The sequence below is a fragment of the Pezoporus occidentalis genome, unplaced genomic scaffold (genome assembly GCF_034315485.1).
Source record: "Pezoporus occidentalis ecotype Australia unplaced genomic scaffold, CSIRO_AGI_Poc_V1 ctg73, whole genome shotgun sequence".
NCBI lineage: Eukaryota > Metazoa > Chordata > Aves > Psittaciformes > Psittacidae > Pezoporus > Pezoporus occidentalis.
Window position 1 is genome coordinate 1,630,345 of NW_026916082.1, and position 25,210 is coordinate 1,655,554.

General features: G+C 43.0%; 2 protein-coding genes across 6 annotated transcripts in view; both read right to left on the bottom strand.

The window, feature by feature from the left end:
* Window positions 1-25,210, bottom strand: part of ATP5MK (ATP synthase membrane subunit k) — a 272,077-nt gene that overhangs the window by 227,872 nt on the left and 18,995 nt on the right. The window lies entirely within an intron of this gene.
* SH3PXD2A (SH3 and PX domains 2A) overlaps window positions 1,150-25,210 on the bottom strand; it is a 261,573-nt gene continuing 237,512 nt past the window's right edge. For all 5 annotated transcript variants that reach the window (XM_062601872.1, XM_062601873.1, XM_062601871.1 and 2 more), the window contains 5 exons: window positions 23,745-23,862; window positions 18,340-18,674; window positions 17,428-17,477; window positions 14,859-14,978; window positions 1,150-14,735 (listed from right to left, as the gene is read on the bottom strand). In XM_062601872.1, the coding sequence (XP_062457856.1) occupies window positions 12,840-14,735; window positions 14,859-14,978; window positions 17,428-17,477; window positions 18,340-18,674; window positions 23,745-23,862 (2,519 nt within the window). In that variant the 3' untranslated portion in view covers window positions 1,150-12,839. The remainder of the gene's footprint in view (window positions 14,736-14,858; window positions 14,979-17,427; window positions 17,478-18,339; window positions 18,675-23,744; window positions 23,863-25,210) is intronic.

Here is a 25,210-nt window from a genome sequence, read left to right on the forward strand (position 1 = left end):
GATACATCAGTACATGGTGATTGTTATCAGTCAGGAAAAACCCTTTCAACCCTAAGCTGGCTCACTATACACACAGAGGAAAGAGGGGGCTTAGTTCCCAGGCACACTTGTCACTAAGTTTGTGCCTTAAGACGTCCAGGACTGTGTGCTGGCTCAGATCTAATTCTTGGCATCATTCAGAGACAGGAATGACCCTCAGGCACCACCCTATGCATGACCTACCCTGTGCATTCCTACATGCCAGCACGGAGGAACATCTCATAGGTGCTGTTGGCAAATGCTGTGCCTCCAGTGAGAGCTAGCTCATCTCAGGGCCTGGGTGGGACTCATTTCTCCACAGCATGCTTGTGAAGTGCTACAGCACATGGTGAAGGCATAGCCCCATGCTAAAATGAGGTATACACTCATGGGAGGTCATTCTCTGCTGCAGGAACAAGAAGCTGAGGAGGGCCAACCCCCCTCTGCAGTCCTGCTTTTGAAGGTGGCAGCCTGGCACTAAGCATGACCCCTTTTACCTACAGATCTGTTAACAGACAATGAGCAAGTGGACAACACTTCAATAGAGGGTTCTCACAGTTGAGTTGGGAACTGAAGTGCTAGAAAACAACCTCATTTCCTCTCTACTATTACACCCCCCATTACAACCCACTCCCCCATTACATCCATGTTCAAGCATAGCCTGCTCTGCAGCCTGACTACAAGGGTGTTAAGGGCTCATTCTAACTTGCAGAGCAACCGTCTTATCACGGAACCAAAAGGCCACTCCTGTAAAAGGATGCTTCCCTTCTTATTTTGTATCTCATGCCACATCCCTCTCCAAAAAACCTCCTGTCAAAGTGTTGTAAACCTTAAGACCTTACTCAACAAAAAGGTCTTCATGACTGAGGGCAGAGGTGAGCCATCCATAAAACTCTGTGGACTAGAAAAGAGACAAAAATACAGCATACAGTAACAACTCAGGACCAGGGACAAGAGAAACTCCTTTACCTATTTAAGCCTAAGCTGAATTTTGCAATTGCATGTAAACAGAAGTTGTAAGTTATTCTGGGAAGGCTAAATTCAGTGGTTTGACAAACACAAGTAGAATTATAACAGTACTGCAAAACTGAAAAAGAACTCCCACCCCAAAATAAACCAAGTGGATCACAATTAAAAAGGTCAAAAATTTATTTTTCCTTAGGGCATAAGAGGCAATGTAAACAAAATACCAACAAACAAACAAAAATCACAAGTCAATTCTTACAGTCTGCAAGCATTTGAAGATACGAGTACCCTTTTTCCACCTCCCCCCAGAACACTGCAAGCCTGCTCAAATGTTAACTGTTCTGGACCATGAAGGTCCATTGAGTTTTGACGTATCTGAAGTTGGGCACTAGATTTCTCATGTAAGAAGGACACTGCATCTGTTTCATCAAACACTGTCAAAAAAAAGAAGTCCAACAAAATATAAATATTACAAAGATCAGATTTAGCACCACCTTTGGTCCAAGCAAGCAATGAACTGGGAGATGACAGGTACAGTCTGTTTAGCAAGTCCTTTCTGCCTGAGTCTTTGAAAACGTTAGAGGTTCACATTGCAAGAACTTGTAACAACTCTGAGAAAACGGCCCTCAAACTCTGGCAGTCCCTTACAAGTTCCCCAGGTCCTGTGGAGAGGAAAGGATCATCACTGTGCAGCAGTGCACAGTGCCAGCCAACATCACTCAAAGCGCTTGTCAAGCTGAGCTTGGCCCTGTGGTACATAGCAAACACTGTGCCAAGGGTCTGATCCTGCTTTGGCCTGGTAGACTTCGGGCATGGCTGAGGAACAGGAAGAGCAGTGACAGTGTGCATCCTGAATTCCCCTTTCCACTAGGATTTGCCATCCTCCAAAACCCCACAGACTGCAGCAGGGTATATGACAGCAGATGCCTCGAAGGAGCTGAAGTTGCCTAAACCCAAGTTATTTCAGCATATCTAGAACATGCAAATTAAGAGCTCTTTTATTGAGCATAGTTTTACTCTAGGCCCTTTTTAGGCTCATCTTTTCCCCATACAGACATGCCCATCACAAATGCAGAGAGGTGCCACTACCTAGCTGCTGTGCCACAGCACCAACGTGAGCCAGGAGAGCCGTAAGGATAAGTGGCAATCCCGGCAGAAAAATGAAATTCATAAAGCACCTAGCAATATTTTTCATTTCTTGCAACTCCCTCCTCTACAAGTGACCAGAACTCAATTTGTCTTTTCTTTTCCTCCAGAAGTTTAGAAGTTTTTGAGAAGTTGTAATTAACCATTATTAAATGATGTTCAATTCTGAGATAACACCAGCTCTAATAAACACCTAAAGAGAAATGCAGAGATCTGCTTTCAGGCACAGTTTTTGCTCTTCATGTTCACATGCACAGTTGCCCAAGACAATGTGAGTTTCTCATTGTGCTGAGACACCCGTGCAGAGTTTTCACCTTTACAGGCACAGACATGATAAAGAGCAAGCATTTGGGCATGGTATCCAGCTGTTCAGCAGTCATGGAGAAGAGGGCAGCCCTTGTCCCACACAGGGCAGCAAAACCCTGACCCAGACACCCACACCGGTGACATGAGCAGACACAGGTTGATCTGGTGATATTCCACCCCCCATTTACCGCACTTGGTCTGCAACATAACCATGAGGACAGCTCAGAAACCAGTTCTGGACTGGACACTAAAGTCAAGTAAGCCTGCATGTCTGGATTAGGAGGAACCTAATGCTTCATGCAACTGTTGCATGACTACTGTCATATCCAAAGCAAACGAAAACAATGTGCTATGTTAACTCCACTAATTCTCACTGATGATATATATGATAGAGATGCACTTCTATTGTCCCAGTCACAGAACGAGGCCTACAGTACTGTATGTGTCAGAAAAATCATCACAGGTCCCCACATAATCTGTGCTAAAGCCTGAGGGATGTTTTTACAGGGTCACTTGGCAAATAGGAGAGCTCTGTTCTCCCCACTGATTATGCATCTTTAGTGTTGGCCCACAGAGAAGTCACTTATCTTTGTTACCTAGTACTCTACTCTGCATCAAATCTACCATTTTACATGCAGACTCAGGGACCAATCATAGAAAGGTCTTCTGTTTTCTGCCAGTTCAAACCGACTGGGGCATCTGACCCCTCATTAACAACAACTCTCATCATCAATGGCAAAAGGGACTGTTAAATGCAAAAAAAAAGTCATTTTTCTGGGTTTCAGTTTTACTGGGATGCCTGTGAAAGGCAAAATCACACGATTTCCTTTTCTAGGAAAGCATCTCAGAGACCCAAGCACATCTGGACCCTTGCAGCTGTTCACTGTACAGTTTCATCCAAGTGGTCGCCATCGCAAGTTCATTAAACAAAAACTGGACAACGCATGAGGCTGCAGTTACAATTTCTGTCTCTAGCTCACATTTGCTATAGGTATATTAAGGACTGATGCTGTGAATTTCAGAATACCTGTCAGCTCTGAGAAAATCAGTACTTTGCCAAAAGCTCTAACATTTGCATGATGAACAATATTTGCTCCGCTACCTTCAGAGGAGCGGGATCAGAGGCCACAACAAAATATGGTCCAAAGCTGTTACTACCAAAAAAAAAGGGTTTCCCCAGACTCATTTTCTTCCTCTCTTGGCTTAACTTGCAACCCAAACCAAACTGAATGGACTCCCGCCCATAAACTTTCTTAAAGAGAACAAAAAGAACAAAAAGGAAAGCTCTCAGTTATTCCTTCTCACATATACTGCCACAGAAACCACACCAACTTCTAAGCTTTTCCCCACACAGAACAGACAGAATGGTTCCCATGTTAAAAATAAACCAACCAAACAAAAAGACGACAAAAAAGTGTCACCAACTTGACCACTCACACGAAAACCAGCCACACGTTTCTCTATCTCTGGTCACCGACATACTCTCCCAAGCTCCCACCAGGTACATTCCCACCACCTAACCACTAGAAAATGGACTGCTACACCAACACAGAAATGACAACAGCATCTAATATTCAAGGTCACATTAAGAACATCAACCGCCTGGGAAACCCACTGCAAAACCTCACTTGGACCAGGCCTAGACCAATTATTTATCAGTTACACATTTGGCACAGCAAAACCCGTAGGAGTTTCCAGTCCAGACACATGCAGTTGCTCCATTAACGGAGGGGAGCACAACTGCTTGAACAGACTTCAGCCTTCATTCAACAACAGGTTTAGGCTCTCTGTAATTGACTACCCAGCAGTTCCAGAGACAATTTGGGCTAATTAACAGCTCTGGAAACAGCTACAGATGTAAAGATCCAGCTGAGCTGCTTTCGACACCCACCTTGAGTTATCTGCATCTGAACTTTAGCCTAAGCAGCAATCAATCAAACTGCTGGCAAGACTTCTCCTGACGTGAAATCCGATATTGAGTCTTAACTGAGGAGGCTCATCTGCTTGATTCTCCCCAAACACTGCAGACAGAGTAAGGAGCACTGCTGTCTGCAATTGAATCTGCAATAAAGGAACAGCACTGTTAGCCAGACAGCAGAAATGCCCCTGCTCCATACACTGTTGACCCTGCAATACTCAGTTTGGACCCTCAGTACAAAAAAGTCATTGTAATGCTACACACACTTTGCTTTTGCAATACTCCAGGTTTGAACTCATCATGAGTAATGAGCAAGTCTTTTCAGCAAGCCTATTCAGCGGGCTGCAGAGAAATTCCTTGTAGAGACTGGAAACAATTATAACTCCCCACCCCCCAAATCCAAGGCAGGAAATAGTTAAGTCAGCTATTCACTGAAATATTTCATTTTTTAAAAGGTTTCCTTTTAATTCCTTTTCTATTATTTTTTTTTCCAGTTTACTAATTGTTACAGGCTAACTTCCAGTGACTGCACTGTTCTCTTCTGACCTGCTCCTAGGGGACAGAAATAAACTGAATCTGGATGTTCAAGGGGATGCAGAGTCAGAACAGAATTTGATGCCCTCCTCCCCCCCAGTTTAAACGCCAAGGGTGATGATGGGATTTTGTTTATTTATTACTACTTCCCTGGGGACCCAGAAGCAGTTCAAGAACAAGCTCTTAAACCACAAAAGAACTGTTTGCACAGAGAAAGCTGCCACGGTGCTTATATTTCAGACATCAAACACAGCATCACTAACACAGCTTTGGTATCTGGAGAAGCCCGAAATAGTTCTTTTAATTTTAAATGTTGTATTTTCAAAATCCTCCTACGGTGCCAAGTGATTCTCTCTCCCCTGTTTTTCTCCTCCACCAAGCAGGGAGCAAGACTGACATGTACCACTGTAACCAAACAACCCTGAGCATCAGGGGGAGATCACCAAACTCAATGTTTTCCCAGAAGTGCCATTAGCACAGGGTTGTTTCACAGAGGGCCAATGCAGGCAGACCTGGAAGAGCAACCCCTGCCCGCTCCACCAGCTGAACCTCAGTGTCTGTAAACTCCCAGGCACACAAACTGCCTCAGTTACAACAAACACATAACCTGTGTTTGTCTTCCTTAGGTGGATCATTGGCTTCAGGATACAGATTGTCATAGTACATCACGGAGTGAAAAACTTCAACTTTTCTCACTAATGAAAAAGCCTAACACAGAGCAGTGATGTATTAAACCCATCTATACAGAGAAAGCACCTGCAGTGTCAGACCCAATAATTTATGGCCTTATTAGAAACATATTTTTCTCATATTTTATCTATCTCTCCTCTGCCAATATAGTTACCTCTCATTTATTTCCAAATTATCAACACAATTCCCATAATTATTTTGATTCAGTAACAAACAGGAGTCTCAACTCAGGACAGTAGTGGCTTATGCTGATAAGAACAGGTCTGTAAAAACGCCAGTGTGAAGCTTTAAACCAAATTTATTTATTAAAAAAACAAACACAAAACAAAAAAAATTGCACTCTCCAACTAGAATCAACGCTACCTTGATGCGAGAACAATGAAGAACATTGTTAATGGGACCAGCCCAGCCCTGACATTATAAAATGGGAGAAATCAATCTGTGCTGCCTACGCCAGTCAGGCCCGCAAGCAGTGCAGCACAGCTTTCACTCCAGGAATCGCTGCGGAGCCCCAGCCCTGATGTGAGGGCACCCAATAAAAGAAGATCCCCTCATCATTCCACCCTTGGCAATGCATGCACACCCCACAAAACTGACACCCCAAAGTAGAGTTATGGGTGACTCTTTACAAACATCTGTGCTTTGCTCCAAGTTGGGTCTAAGATGGAGGAGGAAAAGCAGCACCATCAACCTACATCCCAACCCAAAGTCAACTGACTGTGGGGGCTTCTGGATCCGCCCTATATACAGTACTTTATTTGAAAGTTACAGACACACAACAGACGTGACTACTGAGCAGCACAGAGGGAGAGAAAGAGAAATGCAAGCACTGTGCAGAGCTAGCAGAGGCCATCAAACAGTTCAAGTGTGCAGACACATTCCTCATGCATCGCTGCATTGGTGGTCCCTGCTTCTACCAAGCAACTACAAGCAAATGAAAATAACATAACTTACACAAACATTTGCTCTCAGACCATCCTACTGGTACTGTTGACATCTATCAAACACTGCGTTTATACACAGCACTTTGCAATGTGGCTAAGTAGCATCTACAGTTGCCAGAGAAGGAGCTGCTGGTGATGGGAAGCCACCAGCAAATAGCAGCAAAGCTCCAGTTGATTTCCAAAAGCTGCAAGACCTGCAGGGAAGTGGATCAAGGCATGAAAGCACCAAGGCTTAGCAGGCCTGTGCACCCTTTGGAGGTGTAGAAACTGAGTGCACGGTGTTTGTTTTTGCTGAGAACATTCCATGCTGAGTGCCCACAAGGAGCTTTGCTCCTCTGTGGGTCTTCTGTCAGTGTAACTCTACTGATGCTCGTGGAATTCTTGCCAGGTTAGACAAGAGCACGTGAAAGAATTAGAGGTCTCTCTTCAAAACCAAATTCATTTGTAAAGTATTAGAGGTTTTAAAAAAATCATGTAATTGAAACTATTTCAGTACAGCTGCAGAATTCAGTTTTCCTCTTTGCATGCAAAGGTCTCTGGTAATAATGCTTTTTGACAAACTTAAGAACAGCAGGACAAAAATTAAGCATAAAGCTGAGGTACACCCCCTCTCCAGTGACACGAGCCACAGAAGATGTACTTGCCAGAGCTCAGAGAATCAAATGCTCTGGCTTTCACATTTCTCTTGCATCTTATGAAAACAATCCAGTTTTTCAAAGGTAGTAGATTTTGCTGCTACCTGGAAAGTCACATTATTTCTGACAGATGGAAGTTCTCCTCCCATTCAAATAGAATTTAAGACAAAAGCTCCTCTGAAGAGCAAAGTTTCTGCCCAACTTTATTTTGGACCTGAGTGATCAGCCTTTGCAAGCCAAGGAATATGAAATCAATACCCAAACCAGCTGTGAAATTCTGCAGGTGAGAACTAACCAGATAAAATGGGGACTTTTTGTCTTAGGTTAACAACAGGGAAGGAAAAGAAATAAGGAACTGTAAAAATACTCCCATAGATCTTGCAATAAATACAAGTAACAATACAGTATCAAAACTTGGGACTGCACCAGCAGAATTATTTTCCCTTCTGAAGTTACCATTGATTCCAAAGTGTAACAGAGGACATAACCAGCAGAGACATACCAGAAGAGAGTATCATGCATGGATGGCATACAGAGTGTTTCAAGCGTAGCTCAGAAGTCCTGTATTGATAAAGATGTTAATGCACAATCTATACATAATCCTGGCAACATGCTGCATAATCCTTATACTTTCATTAACAGGTGATGATTTTTCATGGAAAGCAGCCATTCCCACCCCAAACCACCCCAGCTATCCTGTCAGTCCCTACCTACCCAAGGGTCCTATTCTTATCCAGCCATCCCCTCCCTTGCATTTCCCCTTTCCTTAAGAGTGCATGAATAGAGAATTGCAAACTTTTCACACTGCACGTTCCACTCCAAGTCCTGGATGAGGGGCCTGTTTATTCTATGAATATTGCACTTATCCACTCATTGGATTTGTTTTTTTTCCTCAAGAATGCAGAGTATTTGGGAAAAAACAGAAAAAATAGTAGGATACAACACAGGAAAATATGAGTTATTAACAAGCTAGCTATGAAGATCTAAAATTAAATAGTACTAGTTCTATTCTGTTAATACTAGTAATATGAAAATAATGAATGCTTTATCAAATTCCCTTGTTTTTCATATAAGATAAAAGCAGTAACTTTCTTTTTAACTGAGGAAAGCAATGAATATATATTACAATAAAATACGATTCATTAAGATCTGAAAGTGATGAAAACAATTATATAATGCCTTCGTCAAACTTGATAGCACTGTAATGGAAGGAGTCTTTGGGGTGCATATCCACAAGGGTAAAATCCATTTTTCAGCCATACCCATGCAGATGTGAAATTCCATATTTAAAAGTGAGCCAATTACAATCCTTCATTGTTGTGTGTTTGCTATTACTGTACACACCGATCTAAAGGCTTCCTGTCAACACACCAGTTAAGTATCCTGACACGTGCTCATCATATCTTTCATCTTGAGAAGCGTGGCTTGCAAAGGATGAGCACGTATGACTATACCCACCCACTGCAAAGCATGAGAGAGAAAACTTAACAGAAATTGCCTCCCACAGGGAAGGGCTGCTGACAAAAACTTAGGACTCTTGTGTTCTGAGAGGGTAGATAAGGGAAACCAGGAATTAAACTTTTCAGGCATTATATAAACCTCAATAACGAACTCAGAAGTGCTCATTATTATTAAAGTTGCAGTATACAGCAAGACACAATTTTCACATTCTTAAATTTTTCTTCTCTGGCGTTAGAGTTTGGATTTTCTGCTGGTCCAAATTCAAGACATTTTGGAAAGCACGGAGAGCGGGTGAGAGCAACGCGGTGACAGCAGCCGCCTCTCCCCCCGGAGGAGGGCCCCCTTCAGCTGCAAACAGCTTTGCCCAAGCCCTGCAGAGCTCTTCTTCTTAACAATCTGGTTCAAGAATAAACCAAAAAAAGAGAGAAATTTAAACAGTACTGTTGATTTCTGCATTGAGTGTTCACTGAGGTGTACGTTACATTTAAATATTGCTCTTGATCCAGTGTCAGTTCCGACAAATTTAGTAAAAATAAAAGCTTAAGGCGACATCAACATTTTAGAAAAGAACTAAAACACTTCTAGCACTACACCGTCCTTTGAGGCACCCTGCCAGGCTTTCCTGCCCTGCAGTCAGCTTCTCTGATTTAGCTTAAGGCCTTTCACTCTGTTTCACAGCTAATAGTAGAAAGGGCTTGCTGTTTCAGGTATCAGTGGAGCTGACCAAACCTAGCTGCTCGCTGGTGGAAAAAGTAATTCTTTTCCTCTCAGTTGGAAGAATTAAAAAAAGAGATTGGTGAGAGATGCTGTGACAATGGTAAAAATGGGAGGGGGAAAAACTGCATGGGGGGGGGGGGGGGGTATTTTCTTTAAAAGTGATCTTTCAAACACAAGCAGTCAAAACAGTCACCAAATAAAGGGAAGCCCAAACCAAAGCTTTCCCATCAGGCCGTGGTGGCCCACATTCATTTCTAGCATCAAGTAGGTTGGTTATGCCCCATCTGAGGCAGATGGAAGAAGCAAGTGTGGCTTTGCAGGCAATCTACAGGTCCTGGCCTCTGCTCCGGGGGCCATAAAACCTTTGGGATGTGAAAAAGGAGCAACTGAGCCATAGGACAATGGGCTGCTGCTTGAGAAAACCCTGGCTGTGCCGCAGGCACCCTCACCAGGTGTCATCCCCTGCACTGATGGAGCTCAGCAAACCATCTCCCTGCAAAAGCCAGAGCTGGAGATGCAAGCCAGCAAGGTGGAAAGGGAGCTCAGGGACAGACTGATGTTACAGAGGTGGCCTGCATTTCACAGGTTAGTGTGAGGATCTGCCTGAGCCTGTGTCCACCAGGGACCAGCCTCATGCAAGGACACGGCACCACAACTGTCTGGCAAAACCAGCTCTGCCACTCCAAACCCTGTGAGCACTTTTGCAGTTGAGAGCTGCTCTGTGCTCAACTTTGCTGGATGCAGGTGAGAACACCTGTGGTAGTCAGGGCTCTCCCATTCGTGTGCTGCTTTCCTCTCCCTAGGTAGGGGCTCACCTCACACCACACCATATTCAGAGAATTCAGTGGCTCAATGCAGAAGATCTGGGAGCTGTGCTTTTACATCCCCCCAAAGAGATGACCTAGAGGGAATGTCTTTAAACAAAACTTTAGAATATTTTAAATAATAAGTTAATTCTTAATAAATATGTGCTTCAAGAAAATGATAATTATATACTGCACCTTTAAATAATGCACTTATTTCTCTGCATTGGCTTCCGTTTTGTTTTCTTTTATTGTTAAAGTGCATTAATTCAAAATAATGAACCACTTCCTCATCATTATTGTTAAAATAAATCACAACAACATTAATATGAGTCACTAAGTCACTACTATTAGTACTGCAATCTAGCAGATAACTCTATGTATTGCTCTATTTAATACTGTCCAGCAGAAGAATATAATACTTCTATTATAATTTCACAACAGCTCCAGCAGTCTTTTATGGCTGCTACCATATTAGTACAATTAAAAATGGGGAGAAGTATGGGAGACAGGGTCACAATGCCTCAGATACACATCCAGTACGATGTAGCTAACTGGATATATACATACATATTATATGGCAAGATATTAAGGTACAAAGAGGACCCTGCACACTGTGATAGGAGCTATTGTGCAGATACACCTCCTTCTCCTGCCACCACAGTATAAAGGGACCCCAACTGAACAGCCTCCCTCCCCACTTGGATGCAAAGAGCTGCTCGAACCACAGCACTGTTCATAGCCAGTAGTGGCACCTGGATGTTGTTTCAGCTACCAAAAGGACACCGGTCACGTTAGGTGTAGGTTAGCTGTAGGCAACTCTCTCAGTGTTACCAGGGAAATTAATAAAAAACCCAAACCACAAAAACCCCCAACAATAAAGACAAGAACAACGTATAAATTGTGTAGTATTTTTTTGGCAGAGAAACACATGATATTCTTGCGCTATTTTACTCAGCCCCTTGATCCCAGCTATTTTTAAGTCTTCATATCCTTTAGCTTCTAAGCCAAATCAGTTTGAAATTCTGTTGGAAAAAATGGCATGTATAATTCTGTGTAAACCAGTAGGGAAATAGTCTGCCCCTCCCCCTAAAAACAGATCTGCAATGCTGCCTATTATTTAAAGGAATTAGATATTGATCTTGAGTGATTAACAAAGCCATTTAACCCCCCCTAAAAAGCCATGTCTTCCACAAGTACAGTAGGGATGTGGGCAAAAGACTTGGCTACCTCATAAATAAAATATGTTCAAAGCCTTTTTCAATGGATGCCTCTTCCATTTCCCACCACACTTTCCCTACCATGTGCCGTGTTTCAAAGCATGCATCAATAAAGGCAATTAGAAATGGAATTAGAAGAGGCAGCTTCCTGGTTAGATGCATTTTAGGTGCAATTCCTTTGATATTAAACCTCTGAGCCTGAGAAGCCCAGGTACACTTTCCAGTACAAATGTACATTTTGGATTCAAGTGGGAACAGAAACACATATTTGGCTCCTCCTTCAGCTTTAAGTGTCTCTTGGTAAAACAAGACTAAAAAAAAAAGTAAACCAAGAATGCACAGAAAAGACAAAAACAAAACACAGAAAAAACTGTTCCCCAAAAATACACAAATTAAGGATGTGCAGACTGAGTTTGATGGCTTTATCCCCCCACCCCCTATTGTAAACACTGATGTTGCAGAAGGTCACGGCTATTTCTAAGTAATACCTTGGTGGGCCCTGCCAGCAGTCAGCACACTTGAATTTGGACCAGATCACAAAATCGAGAAGTAACACATTTGACAGCTTTGTCTTTAGTGTCTTAAGGGACTTTCAAATATTTTCATATTATGTCAAGTTTTAAGAAACCCGACTCTGAGAAGAGAATCAACCAGGATCACCTGGCAGGAGTCAGGCACAGAACTAAATATGGAGTCTACAAAGTAATCAACGTGCTTAAGCATGGGGTTTGTAGGTTTGTTTTACAAGCACCAGTAGGCATTGCTGCCCTAGAACACCTGAAATCCCAACTCAAAGTACAAGACAGAACAAAAGGAAACAAAAAGCCCCCAACCAGCACCACCTGATTGCCTTTTCTGGTGAGTTAGCAGTAACAACAAAACACAGCTGAAGTCAAGAGACCAAATGTCTCCACGGTGAAAAGGCTCCAACTCTGGACCAACCAACTGTTGAGAATAGTAAAAAAAGAAGTGAACATCTCCAAAGGATTAGAGTCCCTCTGTGTTTCAGAAACTTCCATTCCCTTCTCACTGTAAGTTGTGGAAATGCATCCAGAACTCTTGGGTATTCCATGTACAGACAAGAATGAGGAGAAAGGGAGCCTAGATCGTAAAACAGAGTTTGGCACAAAACTCCCCAAGTAGATGCATGTGTATTTCTCTCTCACAAAAGGCACACATTTGGTTTCCTATCGATAATGGGAAAGATGGGATATCATACCCTGTTACACATACAAGATTATTAACAACTTCACAAAAAGGCATTTGGCTATGCTGCATCTTCCTCATAGCTGTTTACAACATATTAGCCCCACAAACCTCTCCAGAACAGCAGGTTTGTCCTCAGCATAGACTCCTTTGTCCCTTTGTACAAACTGGAGCACAGGGAAACGTCTTTTTGCGTAGCAATTGTTTGTTTTTTTTTTTTCCACATGTACACAACAGGAACAGTATAAATTAGGGAGGTTAAAGATATTGCAATATTAGTTCTTTTTCTCCAAGTAATTTGAGGGCACCCAGCCTTTGAATGGCTTCACACCATTCATAATCTGGCAATACCACCAGCCATTCGGGTTCCTTTCGAGGACTTCCATGCAGACACCTTCTTGAAACCCTGCAGTCTCCTCATCCCCTTCATAGTCTGCAATGGAAACATAGATGTCCTTGAGATTGTTGTGGATGAACTGGGATTTCTCAATGGGCTTTGGCCTGACTGTGGACACAGGAATCCCATTCCTCTGGGTAGAGAGATTGGAGGTGTTCTCCGAGTTCTCTGTACCCGACCGCTCAGGCTGCTTCCCCTTCGCATCACCAGGCTGTGACCATGCGTTGCTAAAGGAGGAATTCCGACGGACACTCCTAAGATGATCCGTAGTTGTTAAAGATTCATTTCTGCGCAAGGAGCATGACAGGTTGTTATCCTTTGGTGGTGGAGACACAAACACTGACTGCGGCCGGACGGCAAGTTGCCTCACACCATTCCTCATTTTCACTGGCCCTGATGGCTTTGAAAAACCACCAGGAGGTTTGCTTGGGATGGGTGGTGTTGAACGTTTGCTCTGGTTGATGGTGTTCAAAGCCTGAACCCTCTTCTCTATCTTCTCTAAACTGTTTGACTTGTTTTCATTTTTCCTGTTCCTGGCAGTTGAGGCATCAGTCTCTGCTGATGTAGTTTCCCGCTGGTTATCAGGGAGAGCCAAATAATGGGAAGGAGCCCAGCCTTCCATGTCTCCGTATTTCAGGTACCACCATCCGCTGGCTTGCTTTTCCAGCACTTCCACTTCTACTCCTGCTGGGAAGCAAATTTCAGAATCCTGTACCTTTTGGTATGAGTCAGTGGTCACATAGAAACATCTGGAGTCATTTTCTTGCTCAGTTTTGGCTGTATGGCTAGAGCAGAAAATGCCACGGGAAGGAGCTGTAATGATATCAGCTGAGCTCCTCCTAACAGGATCCTCTTGGTTCTCAGAAGCTGTATGTGGGGGGCTCTCGGACTCTTCACTTCTTGAACCTTTAAGTCCACCTCTGAGTTGCCCAGTTGGCCTCAGCTGTCGCCTTAAAGTGCTGATATCCATCTTTTCTTGGCTCTGAGAGTCTGCCTTGTTCAGGAAGGGTTTGGGCCTAACAGTTGGCTTTGCTTTAATGGAAGGACTTTGACCAGGCTCTTTCTTCATGCCTGTCCGTGGCACACTACGTAAACCAACATCTGAAGCTGACCTTGGTTTTGTTTCCTCACTCCTGGAATAATGGCATTTTCCAAGATCAGGCTGAATGTTTTTGTCCATCTTGAGCTTCATAAGTGATGACTTAGGAGAGCTGGAAGATGGAGAATTCCTCTGGATCAGGGAGAGAGAAGAGCTTTTCTGAGAATCGGAGTCTCCACTAGATTCCTTATTGGATGATGCATCTTCCACATAACGTCTGAATCCCTCATTCTCATAGATGGTCTCTTCTTCGTGAGCAACTTCTTCTGAAGACTCTCCCACTTTGAACTTTGCTTTCTGAAGTGATGACATAGGAGAGGGCTTGAGGGTCTGAAACAGGCGTTTTTCAAGAGTGCCCTCTTCACGATAACTTTCACTCCCTTCACACTCTGAGTCAAAGCCAAAGGCAGGCACATCATACTCAGGTTCTTCATATTTCAGCTTGTGGGGAGAGTCCTGGGTATCTCCTGAAGAAACTGTTCCAGGAGCTGTTCCTTCTTCAGGGTCTTTTGGTTTACTGGGAGGTGCTGGGGGAGGAACTTTTGGCCGGGTTAAAGTACTGGTTCTTCTGTTTAAATTCGGCTTCTTCCTTTTGTCAATGTAAGATGCTGGAGCCCATCCCTCCTTCTCTCCAATCTGCACGTACCACCAGCCGCCAGAATTCTTTTCTATAACCTAGGACATGACAAGGAACGTGTTACTTTGACAAAAGTCTCAACCGAAAGCTTTCCACTCCTTCCAGTTCCCTGCAATTGCCAAATATTACAGTTTTTTTCCAGCTGCACTGTTAAGGCTCACCTCTGCTTTTTGTCCTCCACGAAAGCTTATGCCATCAGAAATACATGACTGGAACTCTGCAATGGTGTAGTATTCCACTTCCACAGAGGGTGGCTCTGGTGGTTTGGGCAACTGAAAACCCTACAGAAAATAGGGAGTTTTGTTCAGTTAAACCAAAGAAACAGTGGCTGAACAGCAAAACAAAAAAAGTATTTGCCTTCATTCACTAAAACTCTTCCTTATTCCTGTGTTATTTCCTAATGACAACTTCCCAGTTCTCCAGAGTGGAAGCTGATATGCCGAGATGGGCCACAAGAGAGAAACCTATCAAAATGCACACTGTTCATGCTGCCTTCACCACCTATTAAAACCGTGATAATCTTTACCTAAACAGTAAAACATTTTACTGATGGGCCATAAAGTGTGAGCTGCCATTCCAGTCACAGTAACAACAGCCCATGTACTCTGAGATTTTGTCTAGAAAGACTCAGTTCTGAATGGCTTGCCACAACTGCAGAAAATCACAATGCAACTGGCCTGTAACAGTTTCTGCCCGTCACCAAATATACTGCCTTAAAATGTAATCCTAATGAATTATTGCTCTTAATCTGCTGTGGGATTTTTAAACCATCTGAAAGAGTGATATGAGCTAATGGGATTCTGTTGTAGCAAGAAACAAGAATAATATCACAGACCCCATGAAGAGCTTGGCTCAGCTGAAGTGGTAAGAGAGAGGAAGGGCTTTACTATAGGATCAAGATGCCAATTCCTCCACGTAACAGAGACCCAGAACCTCTACTCAATCCCAACATAACCTGCATTTAAATTGTACAGAGGCTCCAAAAGAAGCACGACACTGCTATTTACAGCCACTCTGCAGCATACCAGACTCTTCTAAAAGCCAAGTGCCTTTACATTGAGCTGTTGCATTTCAGAGTTCATAACAATTATTTTTAAGGTGATGAATGGGGTAAGAGTCCTTTCAAGAATTTTAGTACCAAAAGCTTTTCAGATTAGCACAGTGCTCATCTACAGAATGACTAGATGCTGGTGAAGCTTCACAGCTTGTGGTTCTAACACGAGAATTGCAGTATGTCAGGATCTCTTGACCATAGGTCAGACCTGCCACAGACATGTACAGGACAGCCAAAGACACAAACTGATCCTAAGCCATCAATGGAAGAAAGGCAAATTGCATACTGTGCTTTATTCTCACACTGCTCTATTTCTAAAACACCCTCATTGTAATTAACAACCCAAGTTTTATCACATGAATGTGATGAAACGCAGCATGTGGTATTTCATGGAGAATGCATCACTGCACCTGAGGAGCCGTGTCTAACAATATTATAATTGGATGTTTCTGCACTATAAATGCTGAAACACAGCAGAAGTGCAGCATAATAAAATGCCTTCAGATAATAGCATGGTTTGGATTAAAAGAAGATAATTGAAAACAGCAGGCATGTTCAGGGTTTCATATATATTATCATTGTTATTTTTAGCATAAGATTAAGAGTAATAGTCTTGCCAAAACAAAGTCTGTTTGAAAATAACGCAAAAAGAAACAGGAAGAAAATGCCAATATGCTATTCATCTAGTTAACAGGGATCTCAGATAACACAAAAGAAATTGTAAGTCACATACTGCTAAAAAGGGGTACAACAGAGATTAAACACTATGTACCGTCTATTTGTAAACAGGTTATTAGCATGAATTTGTGCTAATAGATTACTTAGTACTTCCTATCTGAAAATCACAGTCCTAAAATCAAAATGGTCTAGACTTCCAGCTTTGAAGGTAAAAATCATAGGAGGTCTCATTCTCATAGTACACATCCTCCATAAGGTCTCAAGTAACCTTAAATATATACAAGAGTGAAGCTTAACTATCTCAAAGACAGTAGGAATGGAAGGAGGACAGAAGACAAGAGAAAGTCAAAAGATCCAGTCTGGGCTAAAGACACACAGAGGAACTTTAATCCTGCTGAGTCAGCCAGACAGGCTTTAAGGCTCATGCACAACATAGTAACTTTGGGATGTTATCCCTGCAGTTCCCAATTAAAGTTAGGATGTCCAAAGGTCTGCTCAACAGATAAACAATAAAATGAACAGGCATGAGAAGGCTGCATGGAGACCTCATAGCAGCCTTCCAGTATCTGAAGAGGGCCTATAAGGATGCTGGGGAGGGACTCTTCATTAGGGACTGTAGTGATAGGACAAGGGGTAACGGGTTCAAACTTAAACAGGGGAAGTTTAGATTGGATATAAGGAGGAAGTTCTTTACTGTAAGGGTGGTGAGGCACTGGAATGGGTTGCCCAGGGAAGCTGTGAATGCTCCATCCCTGGCATCCCTGGCAGTGTTCAGGGACAGGTTGGACAGAGCCTTAGGTGAGATGGTTTAGTGTGAGGTGTCCTTGCCCGTGGCAGGGGGGTTGGAACTGGATGATCTTAAGGCCCTTTCCAACCTTAACTATTCTGTGATTCTACGATTCTATACATCACCACCCCCCCCGTACAGCTGTAGAAAGTCTCATAACTCACCCACACACCTACCCCACTGCTAACATATATCATAAACCAATACAAACCAGACTGGATTCTCTTCGTGGTGGTGGTCTTGTTCTTAGATTTGGAGAACCTGAGCAGGAAAGGGAAAAGGGACAATTTATTTAACTTTGTAAGTATTGCTAAACACATTTTTCAGCAGCTCTTTGCTGTTACATAGTTTGAGAATATTAGTTATCGGTATTTGCAATATTTAAGGCATCTGCATGAAAAAAATATAGGAAACTATGAGGATATATTAGAAATACCAAGGTAGCTTAGCTATTCATCTCAGCTAAGCCAGCAAATTTAAGAGGAAATCACTGCCAGAAAGTAGTGGATTGCATTTTCTGCTGGAACTGACCAGCTCCACTGGAGATTGGCCAGTACAGAATTGGCCTAATACCTAGTTTTCCCCAAAGCGATAAAAATAATCCGCTAAATTAATAACACTCACATTGTCCTCTATCATGGTATCTTGCCATTCCTTGCATAGACTGGTGTTAGCATCCGCATTTTGCAGACAAAGTAGTCAAAATATTATAGCAATTTGCCCCCACAAAAACAACAGAACAAATGCCACAGAAGACATAGGTGGTCTCCTTGACTCTAACAATGCACCATCACATCATCTGCATTACTGAGGGCGTGGATCACATTTTAGAGTTTTCAAAAGGAAAGGCATCTGCTCTGGGAAAAAGTAAAAAGCAAACTCATACCGGCTAAGATAAAGAACCACCAGCCAGCCCTTGTAGAGAGTGAAATTAAATGTCATCACTACTAATGAAGGACCATGTCCTGGCATTCCTGCAGATCTACAGACAATGCAAAGATCTGCTCATGTGGACTCAGCTATAAAGCCAGTACACATGGGATTTAGGCAATGCATGCCCTGAAAGGTAGAAAACCAAATTCACTGAAAGCCAGTGGAAACCCAAACTACTTTACTGCCTTACTTATTTGAGCTCTTTGTGGTGCTATCCTTGCTATGGCTGGGGATCCCTGGGCCAGTTTGGAAATCTGCTTGTCTGGGGTCATCATGGCATTGCCATTAGAGTCATTGCACAGGATGGGCAAGCTGATTTCCTTCTTGGTGATATGAGTTTCTGCAGTCTCATTTTCTGCTTGAGTTTCCTTATCAGTGGATGCTTTCTTGTTCAGCAGGTTACTGATCTCCATGATGTTTCCTATGATTTCCACTGGACCAGTTAAGTTCTTTTTCCTAGATGGAAGATCATCTTTAGCCTTCTTCAGATAAGAAGCTGGGGCCCAGCCCTCTTTGCCTAGATACCTGCAGAGGCAAATGAAACATCATCACATCAAACATAGTCTTCTCACACATTTAAGGTATCATAGCGAAGGCAAAAGTGATAGATGATAACATAAACCAAAATTTGAGGTTCTTGTATAAGCTTTTCTGGTCTCTATTACCTATTGATCAAAACATGTCAGCTCAGGTAGCCATGAGCTGTGGACTGCTGTTAAAACCCACTAATCATCCTATGGAAGGACTTGCGTGTTTTATGCCACACTCAAACAGCACTAGGCAAACTCAGTATTTTCTCATACAGCAAAAAAGCAAATTATCAAGTAAAATATTTCAATACTTTCTAGTGGCAACTTAAAAGGGAAAAGGGCTAAACTAAGGGCGTGTGGAGCTCAGTACACAGACCTTGTGTCTACAGTTCAAAGCCCTTGTTCAAGCCTCCCCCCTTGCAACTATTAACATACACTGATGCTCCCCCCATAACTCCCAGTCTTGTATGATCAGTTTCTCTTACGGAGAATATGGGGCTCAATCTACTGCAGCTTTCTCTAGCACTGTAAAGTCAAGAAAGAATTTGACTGAGGAAAATGGCTTTGATGGAGATTCATTCGTCTGAACAAGTTAGAGGCTATTTCAAGAAATAAACTGGGAAATCTGAACAGACACCTGAATCCACTACATGTTCCTGGAGCACCAGCCTGAGCTGCTCATGCTGCACTTCAAACTGAGGTTATTCTTCCACAGCTGGGCTTTTGGGAAGATGGTTTTTCTAACTCCTGCCATTCCTAACACCTCAGCAGGGATTTCAGATTACACTCAGACTCCAGGGATGACCATGTGGATGAACTCTGCTTTCCCTAGCGAAACACTAACTTGCTACAGAATGAGTCACTGAAAACTTTCTTTAATCTCTTGAAATACCCAGGGCAGGAGCTTTACTGTAAGTGGGAAAGCAGGCACCATTAACATCCTGGTGCTCAGGAAACCTGCTGGAAATACAAAAGTTAAAACAGTAGGACTCTAAGGCTCTTTAATTAAAATGGAGACTCATTAGACAGCAGAGAAAGGAGCTGGGGGGCAGGTGAGGTAGAATATCAGCAAATCATTCCCTGGCAAATGAGCAACTCTGCCATGCCAACACTTGGATTCTGGGGTCATGGTGAGATTCCTGCACCAGGGCATACTCAGCTCATTCACCACATCCACACACTCAGGAGTGGTACAGGGGCTTTATAAGAACAGGAACATCCAGTGTAGGCTTGCTTCCTGAGACTTCTTCATTACTTGCCCTGTACAAAGGCAAGATCTTGCCTTTTCCTCCCCTCCCATCTAGATCACCCAGGATACTAGTGATGCTGCTTCTCCCTACATACCTGCCTTCTGTCACACATGAAAGCAAAGTTATGGAATCTCTCCTGCTCAGAGAGCCTAGTGACAAGTTCTTCCCCACAGATTCTGGTATAAAAGGAAAGAAGCCCAACAACTCTGAGCTTTATTTGCCATGTGGAGACTAACAGCAGCAAGTAACAACTTGATTTGACTTTCAACAGGTACACAGCATCCAGCCATTGATACTATGTCAAGATGCAAAAGGCCTGAATATGTGCCATATCCCCTGTTGTGACAAGGCAGCTCTCAATGACATTTTCCAACCCTGACGACTTTTGGCTTCCTCCCCTTTTGAAGTAGAAGGCCCTTTGGCAGAGCTACTGACCAATGCCAGGCAGCAGAAGTCACAGAAGTTTTCTTTAAAGGCCATTTATAACTTCATATGAACTAGAGATGTAAAGATTTTAATCTGTGAGAAAGCCTCATTGGCCAATGCACTGAGCACTCCAGCTCCAAGGTTGCTTTCAACAGAGCTCGACTGTGCAAAATCAGCAAGAAAAAACAGTTTACATCCATCTTAGTTTGTGGGAGACTTAACACGTTTAAGATCAGAAAGGCAGCCACAGGCAGGTTCTGTACTGGCATGTTAGTTCTCCTGCCAACTGTACGTATTTGGATCAGCCCATATAACCCTGCTGCTTCAGACACCTCTGATCTCGCATAGTTTCTCCTACTGAATAGTAGCAGCAATATCTGGACAGTTAATAACTTTGGGCAACATACCCTCAGTAGAGAAGCTGTTGCTGGTTATTTCTTCCTGCGAGTTAATAAATTCAACCTGAAATTTACTGCCAGCAACTGCCAGTTTATTTGTGCAACATCACAAATAAAAGCTACTTACGGAAGTTAAATAGTTCTTGAATCTGGTAATATCAAAGACCTTTGCACCTATCACCTTAGAAAACTACTTTATCTCCCTATTTTATAGGTGAATGAAGAGCAAGGGTAACTGCTAATCAGCGTCAGAGAAGTCCTGAACAAGTTACAATCTTCTCATCAAGAGATGAATCCCAAACTTACTTCCTTTGTTTAACGTTCACAACCTACTGGAGACATTTCAAACCCCATCCTAGATTCCTCCTCCTTTTTGTGCCACTAACACCTCCCAGCTACACTTCATTCACATGGGCTGGGGCTCACAACTAACCACAAAATGAAGATGCAGGCAAGTTTTACTTAACATAATGCTACTTACTTGGCCTCCAAACCACCTGGGCACCATGAGATTACCTCCAGGCGACAGTAACTGATACAAAGCAAGATCTAATAATGGATGCTAATGCCAGTCATGATTATTCTGGGGAGCGCACAGATCCACTGAGCTCAGTAGAACAGTAAGATGGATCCCAGGTCAGAGCCCCTCTTTCACTTCTCCAGAATCCAAATAATTTATTTATTTATTTTGAAGCCATAATGCACACAGAGCAAAATAAAGACACAAATATTGCCTCTAGCTTCTGCAGCATTGAACTGTGAGGTCTGCAGAATTAGGTGCAGTGATTTTGTTCCTCAGAGATTCCAAAACCTTCCCTATTTATATTACATGAAGGAAAAAATGGATTCAAACCATAGGAATGTTAAAAAAAGAGTCAGAAGTGCCTCTGTGAGTCTGAGAGTCACATCTGCTTTCCAGCTCCAGAGCACTGGAATTACTCCAGAGGGAAGCAAACTAGGGGAAAAAAAAAAATAAAAAAAATTAAAAAAAAGGAAAAAAAAAATTGAAAAAGGACAGGAAATGAGGATCAGCACATGGCCAGGAATTTGGGGAAATTACATATTTAAGGTGGAACAAGCTAATGTCTTTAAGGTGGATTTCATTTGCAAGCTGCTGGATTTGGTTTTTGTTTTTACACATTGATGTGTGTGCATTCAGTCTCCATTACCCAGCCTAGCAGACAACAAGGCAGCAGGCTTCAACTGCACTCTCTTCCTGCTCTCTCTTCCCCCACACTCACTGCAGAAAGATTTGTTCCTTTTAAGGCACACATTTGTCACACACATATGGGAAGGCCCTAACTCACCTTTCAACAAGAAGAGTGGTTGCTCAACTTAAAATGCCCCTTACAAAAAAGCCAAGGGCACGCTGTGTTTCCTAACTACAATGGGGTGGCTGGAGCATCCACTGTCCTTGCAGTAGATCACCATGAAGTGCTTACTTAAGCTACTGCAGCAAGAGTCACTGTCCACTAGAATCCACTTCTGCTATATAGAAAAGTGTGTGTTTTGGGTTGGCCTGAAGGAGTATGCAAAGAAAAGTGGGGAGAAAGAAAAGAAATTCTGCTTACTGTAGAACTGTTAATATTGCAAAGGGGAATACAGTAGTCATACGGCTTCATTTAAGAACAGCAAAATAAGTTAAAAGACGTCTTGCAGTGTTTCTCTTCTCTAAAAAGCCCCTATATGTTCTTGATTCCTCTATCTGCAACTTTGGATTCCACTTCTGTGAATGATTAAAACAGAAAAAAATATGTGACCTGACCAAACCCAGGCATTTTTGAGTTCTTCCTATCTAGAGTGCCTTCCTGGCTCCACTGCTACCTTTATTAGCCTATTCCCTCTATGGGAACATTAAACAGAAGTTAAAAATAAAAATTAAGAAACCCCATAACTCAACAGTATCAGTTTTCTAAGTAACGGACATCAAGAAAAATAACACCACTGCTTCAGTCAGCATTTTCATAGTCCTCATTCATAGCTGATAAATCAAGCAGAATTCAAAACAAAAGCAAGTTTTGGCTTGGGGAAGGAAAGGGGAAGAGATAATCACTGCATTTACAAGCTGAATGTAAAAAGATGACTAGATGAGATGTTTTTCACTGCCTGAAAGAGAAGCCTCTGCTTATAAGTTACCTGCAGTATTACATCTTGTTTAAAGAGAAACGGGATTTCACAGCACTGGCAGATTCACATACAGATACAAAACAAGGGCAGAATCAAGAAAAAGCACTAAACCTTAAGTATTGTGTATGCCTAGGTTGAGAAAGCTCTCGGTAAGTACTCATTCCTGACATTATATTACTATCTAAGACATAGCTAACCTACATCCTCCCCATCAGCATTTAAAAGGAGAATTCTTAAGTCACAATTATCTTCTATGACTATTGTTTCAAACATATAACAAAGTTTGATACGCAATGATAACTTCACCCGCCCTCAGAATCCAATCTCTGTAGACTGGGAATATCTAAGGTGGACAGGCAGAAATCAGGCAAATTATGAGACCACCAATAAGTATGGACAAGGGCTATAGCCAGCAGACTGATCTCTTCCATCCCTGAAAATAGCACTGCCTCCCCCAGACAGCTCAAGAGATCGCAATCAGCCTTTCGGCATTGCTATCAATAGATTTAAACATGTTACAGAATAACTCTTATACCGGAAACACATCTAAGTTACACAGAACAGAAAGCTTTGATAGGTCTCACTGATCTTAACTCGAATACGGGCTTTTAACTTGAAGGAAAGAAAATAATCTACAAGTTCAGGAATTTCCCCCCTGGAATGGTTCACAGCTTTCACAGACACTGCAGTGTTACTTTAACCACCACTGTATCATCACAGCCTTTTCTTTGCATTTCTTCAAGAGGCATTATGAACAATTTGGGCTTCCTTGCCTAGCTACAGAATGATTTAAACACTAAGTGAAGGATCAGAAAAGCTCATTGTCACAGTTTCTGCAGCAGCCTGGCTGCATGGCTTCTTTACCTTATGTACCACCATCCTTCCAGGTTCTTTTGGATGACCTCCACGGTGACCCCTTTCTCGAACCCAATCTCATCCTTCCCCTGGCTGGCGTACGGCTGGATAGTGACATATTTCTCTTCTAGTGAGGGAAGAAAAGGCAACATCAGTTAGGGTCAGAATCAGTCCAGCTGTTTTTCTGCTCTGCTTGCTTTTAAACTGTTATGCAGTGATTACGTGGAGCCGTTACAAAAGGCGGAGCCCTGCTCAGGGGCCCACTGATTATTTATGCTGACGACATGACAGATAATCAGCCCCTTGCCACTACCCTGCTGCTGATAATCACAAAGTGCTTCCATGCCAATAATGACACAAAGTCCCCTGAGAGCTTCCCCCCGCCTTTCTACCCCCCCCCTCCAAGTTCCTCGAGCGGGTAAGGGAGAGGTTTTGAAACTGGACTTAACTCCCATACTGTAACTTGACAGAATCAACCTGCCTGCCAAATCAGCCAAGCGTCACCGTGGGAGCTCCAGCCAGTTGGCTCTTTGAACACGGCACATGGCTGCAGAAAGCATTGTGTTACTGAAACCCTAGCCCTGCATCCCGAGAAGGACTGATCCTCCCCAGCTCAGAGGGGCTGGCCCATCACACTGCTCTCCTGGCACCTCCCAAACAGCACAGGTCTACAGCAACAAGCTTGAAACAGCATTAAAAAAGTGATAAAGGAATAAAGACATTTTGCATTTGACAGGAAACCATACAGCATTTGTACTCGTGAGTTGTGAAGTGCTTTGCATACTTTTCGTAGACCTCACTCCAGAGAAATAGGTTTGTGGCAGTGGTAAACAAGGGCCAGAACTAAGACACACACTTCAAAAGTGCAGGCTAGATTGAAAGTATGGTGTCCGAGCCAAAAACTCAGCATCTCTGCTCATTTGCAGCATCTATCCCCTTCCCAGCTAGGCAGGGGTGAGCAGACTTCCTAAGAGCAAGCCAATGAGCAGAACAGAACAGACACTTTGTCAGCATCTTCCTCCACCCACCAGGAGTCATCTACTGTGGCATTTCCATCACGCTCAAGGTCAACCTTCTCCTCCATTAGTTTAAAAGATTACAAATGGAACAGAAAACATGAACTACCAGCCTTAACCCTGCTGAACCCAAGCTGCAGTGCATGTAACAGCCTGAGTTTCTGTAGCTAGATCAAAGGGAGGGAAGGCAAGCAATAAAGTGCTCCCTCACAAGCCTTCCTAGCACGTTCTCCTGGCAGCCACAAGGCACAGCCAGGAACAAATAGCGGGTTGTCAGGGCACAGGAACAGGCAGAAAATTCAGTAAATCCAGAGCTCCTGATCACTGCAGGACAAAGGAGCTATGAAAAGGTTGCAGCAGCTTGAGGCAAACACTCTTCTGGAGAGAGTGAAGCAGACCCAACCATCTGTTTGGCTCTGTGGCTCAACTGCATTCTGTGCTGGGCAATGCATGGAAACT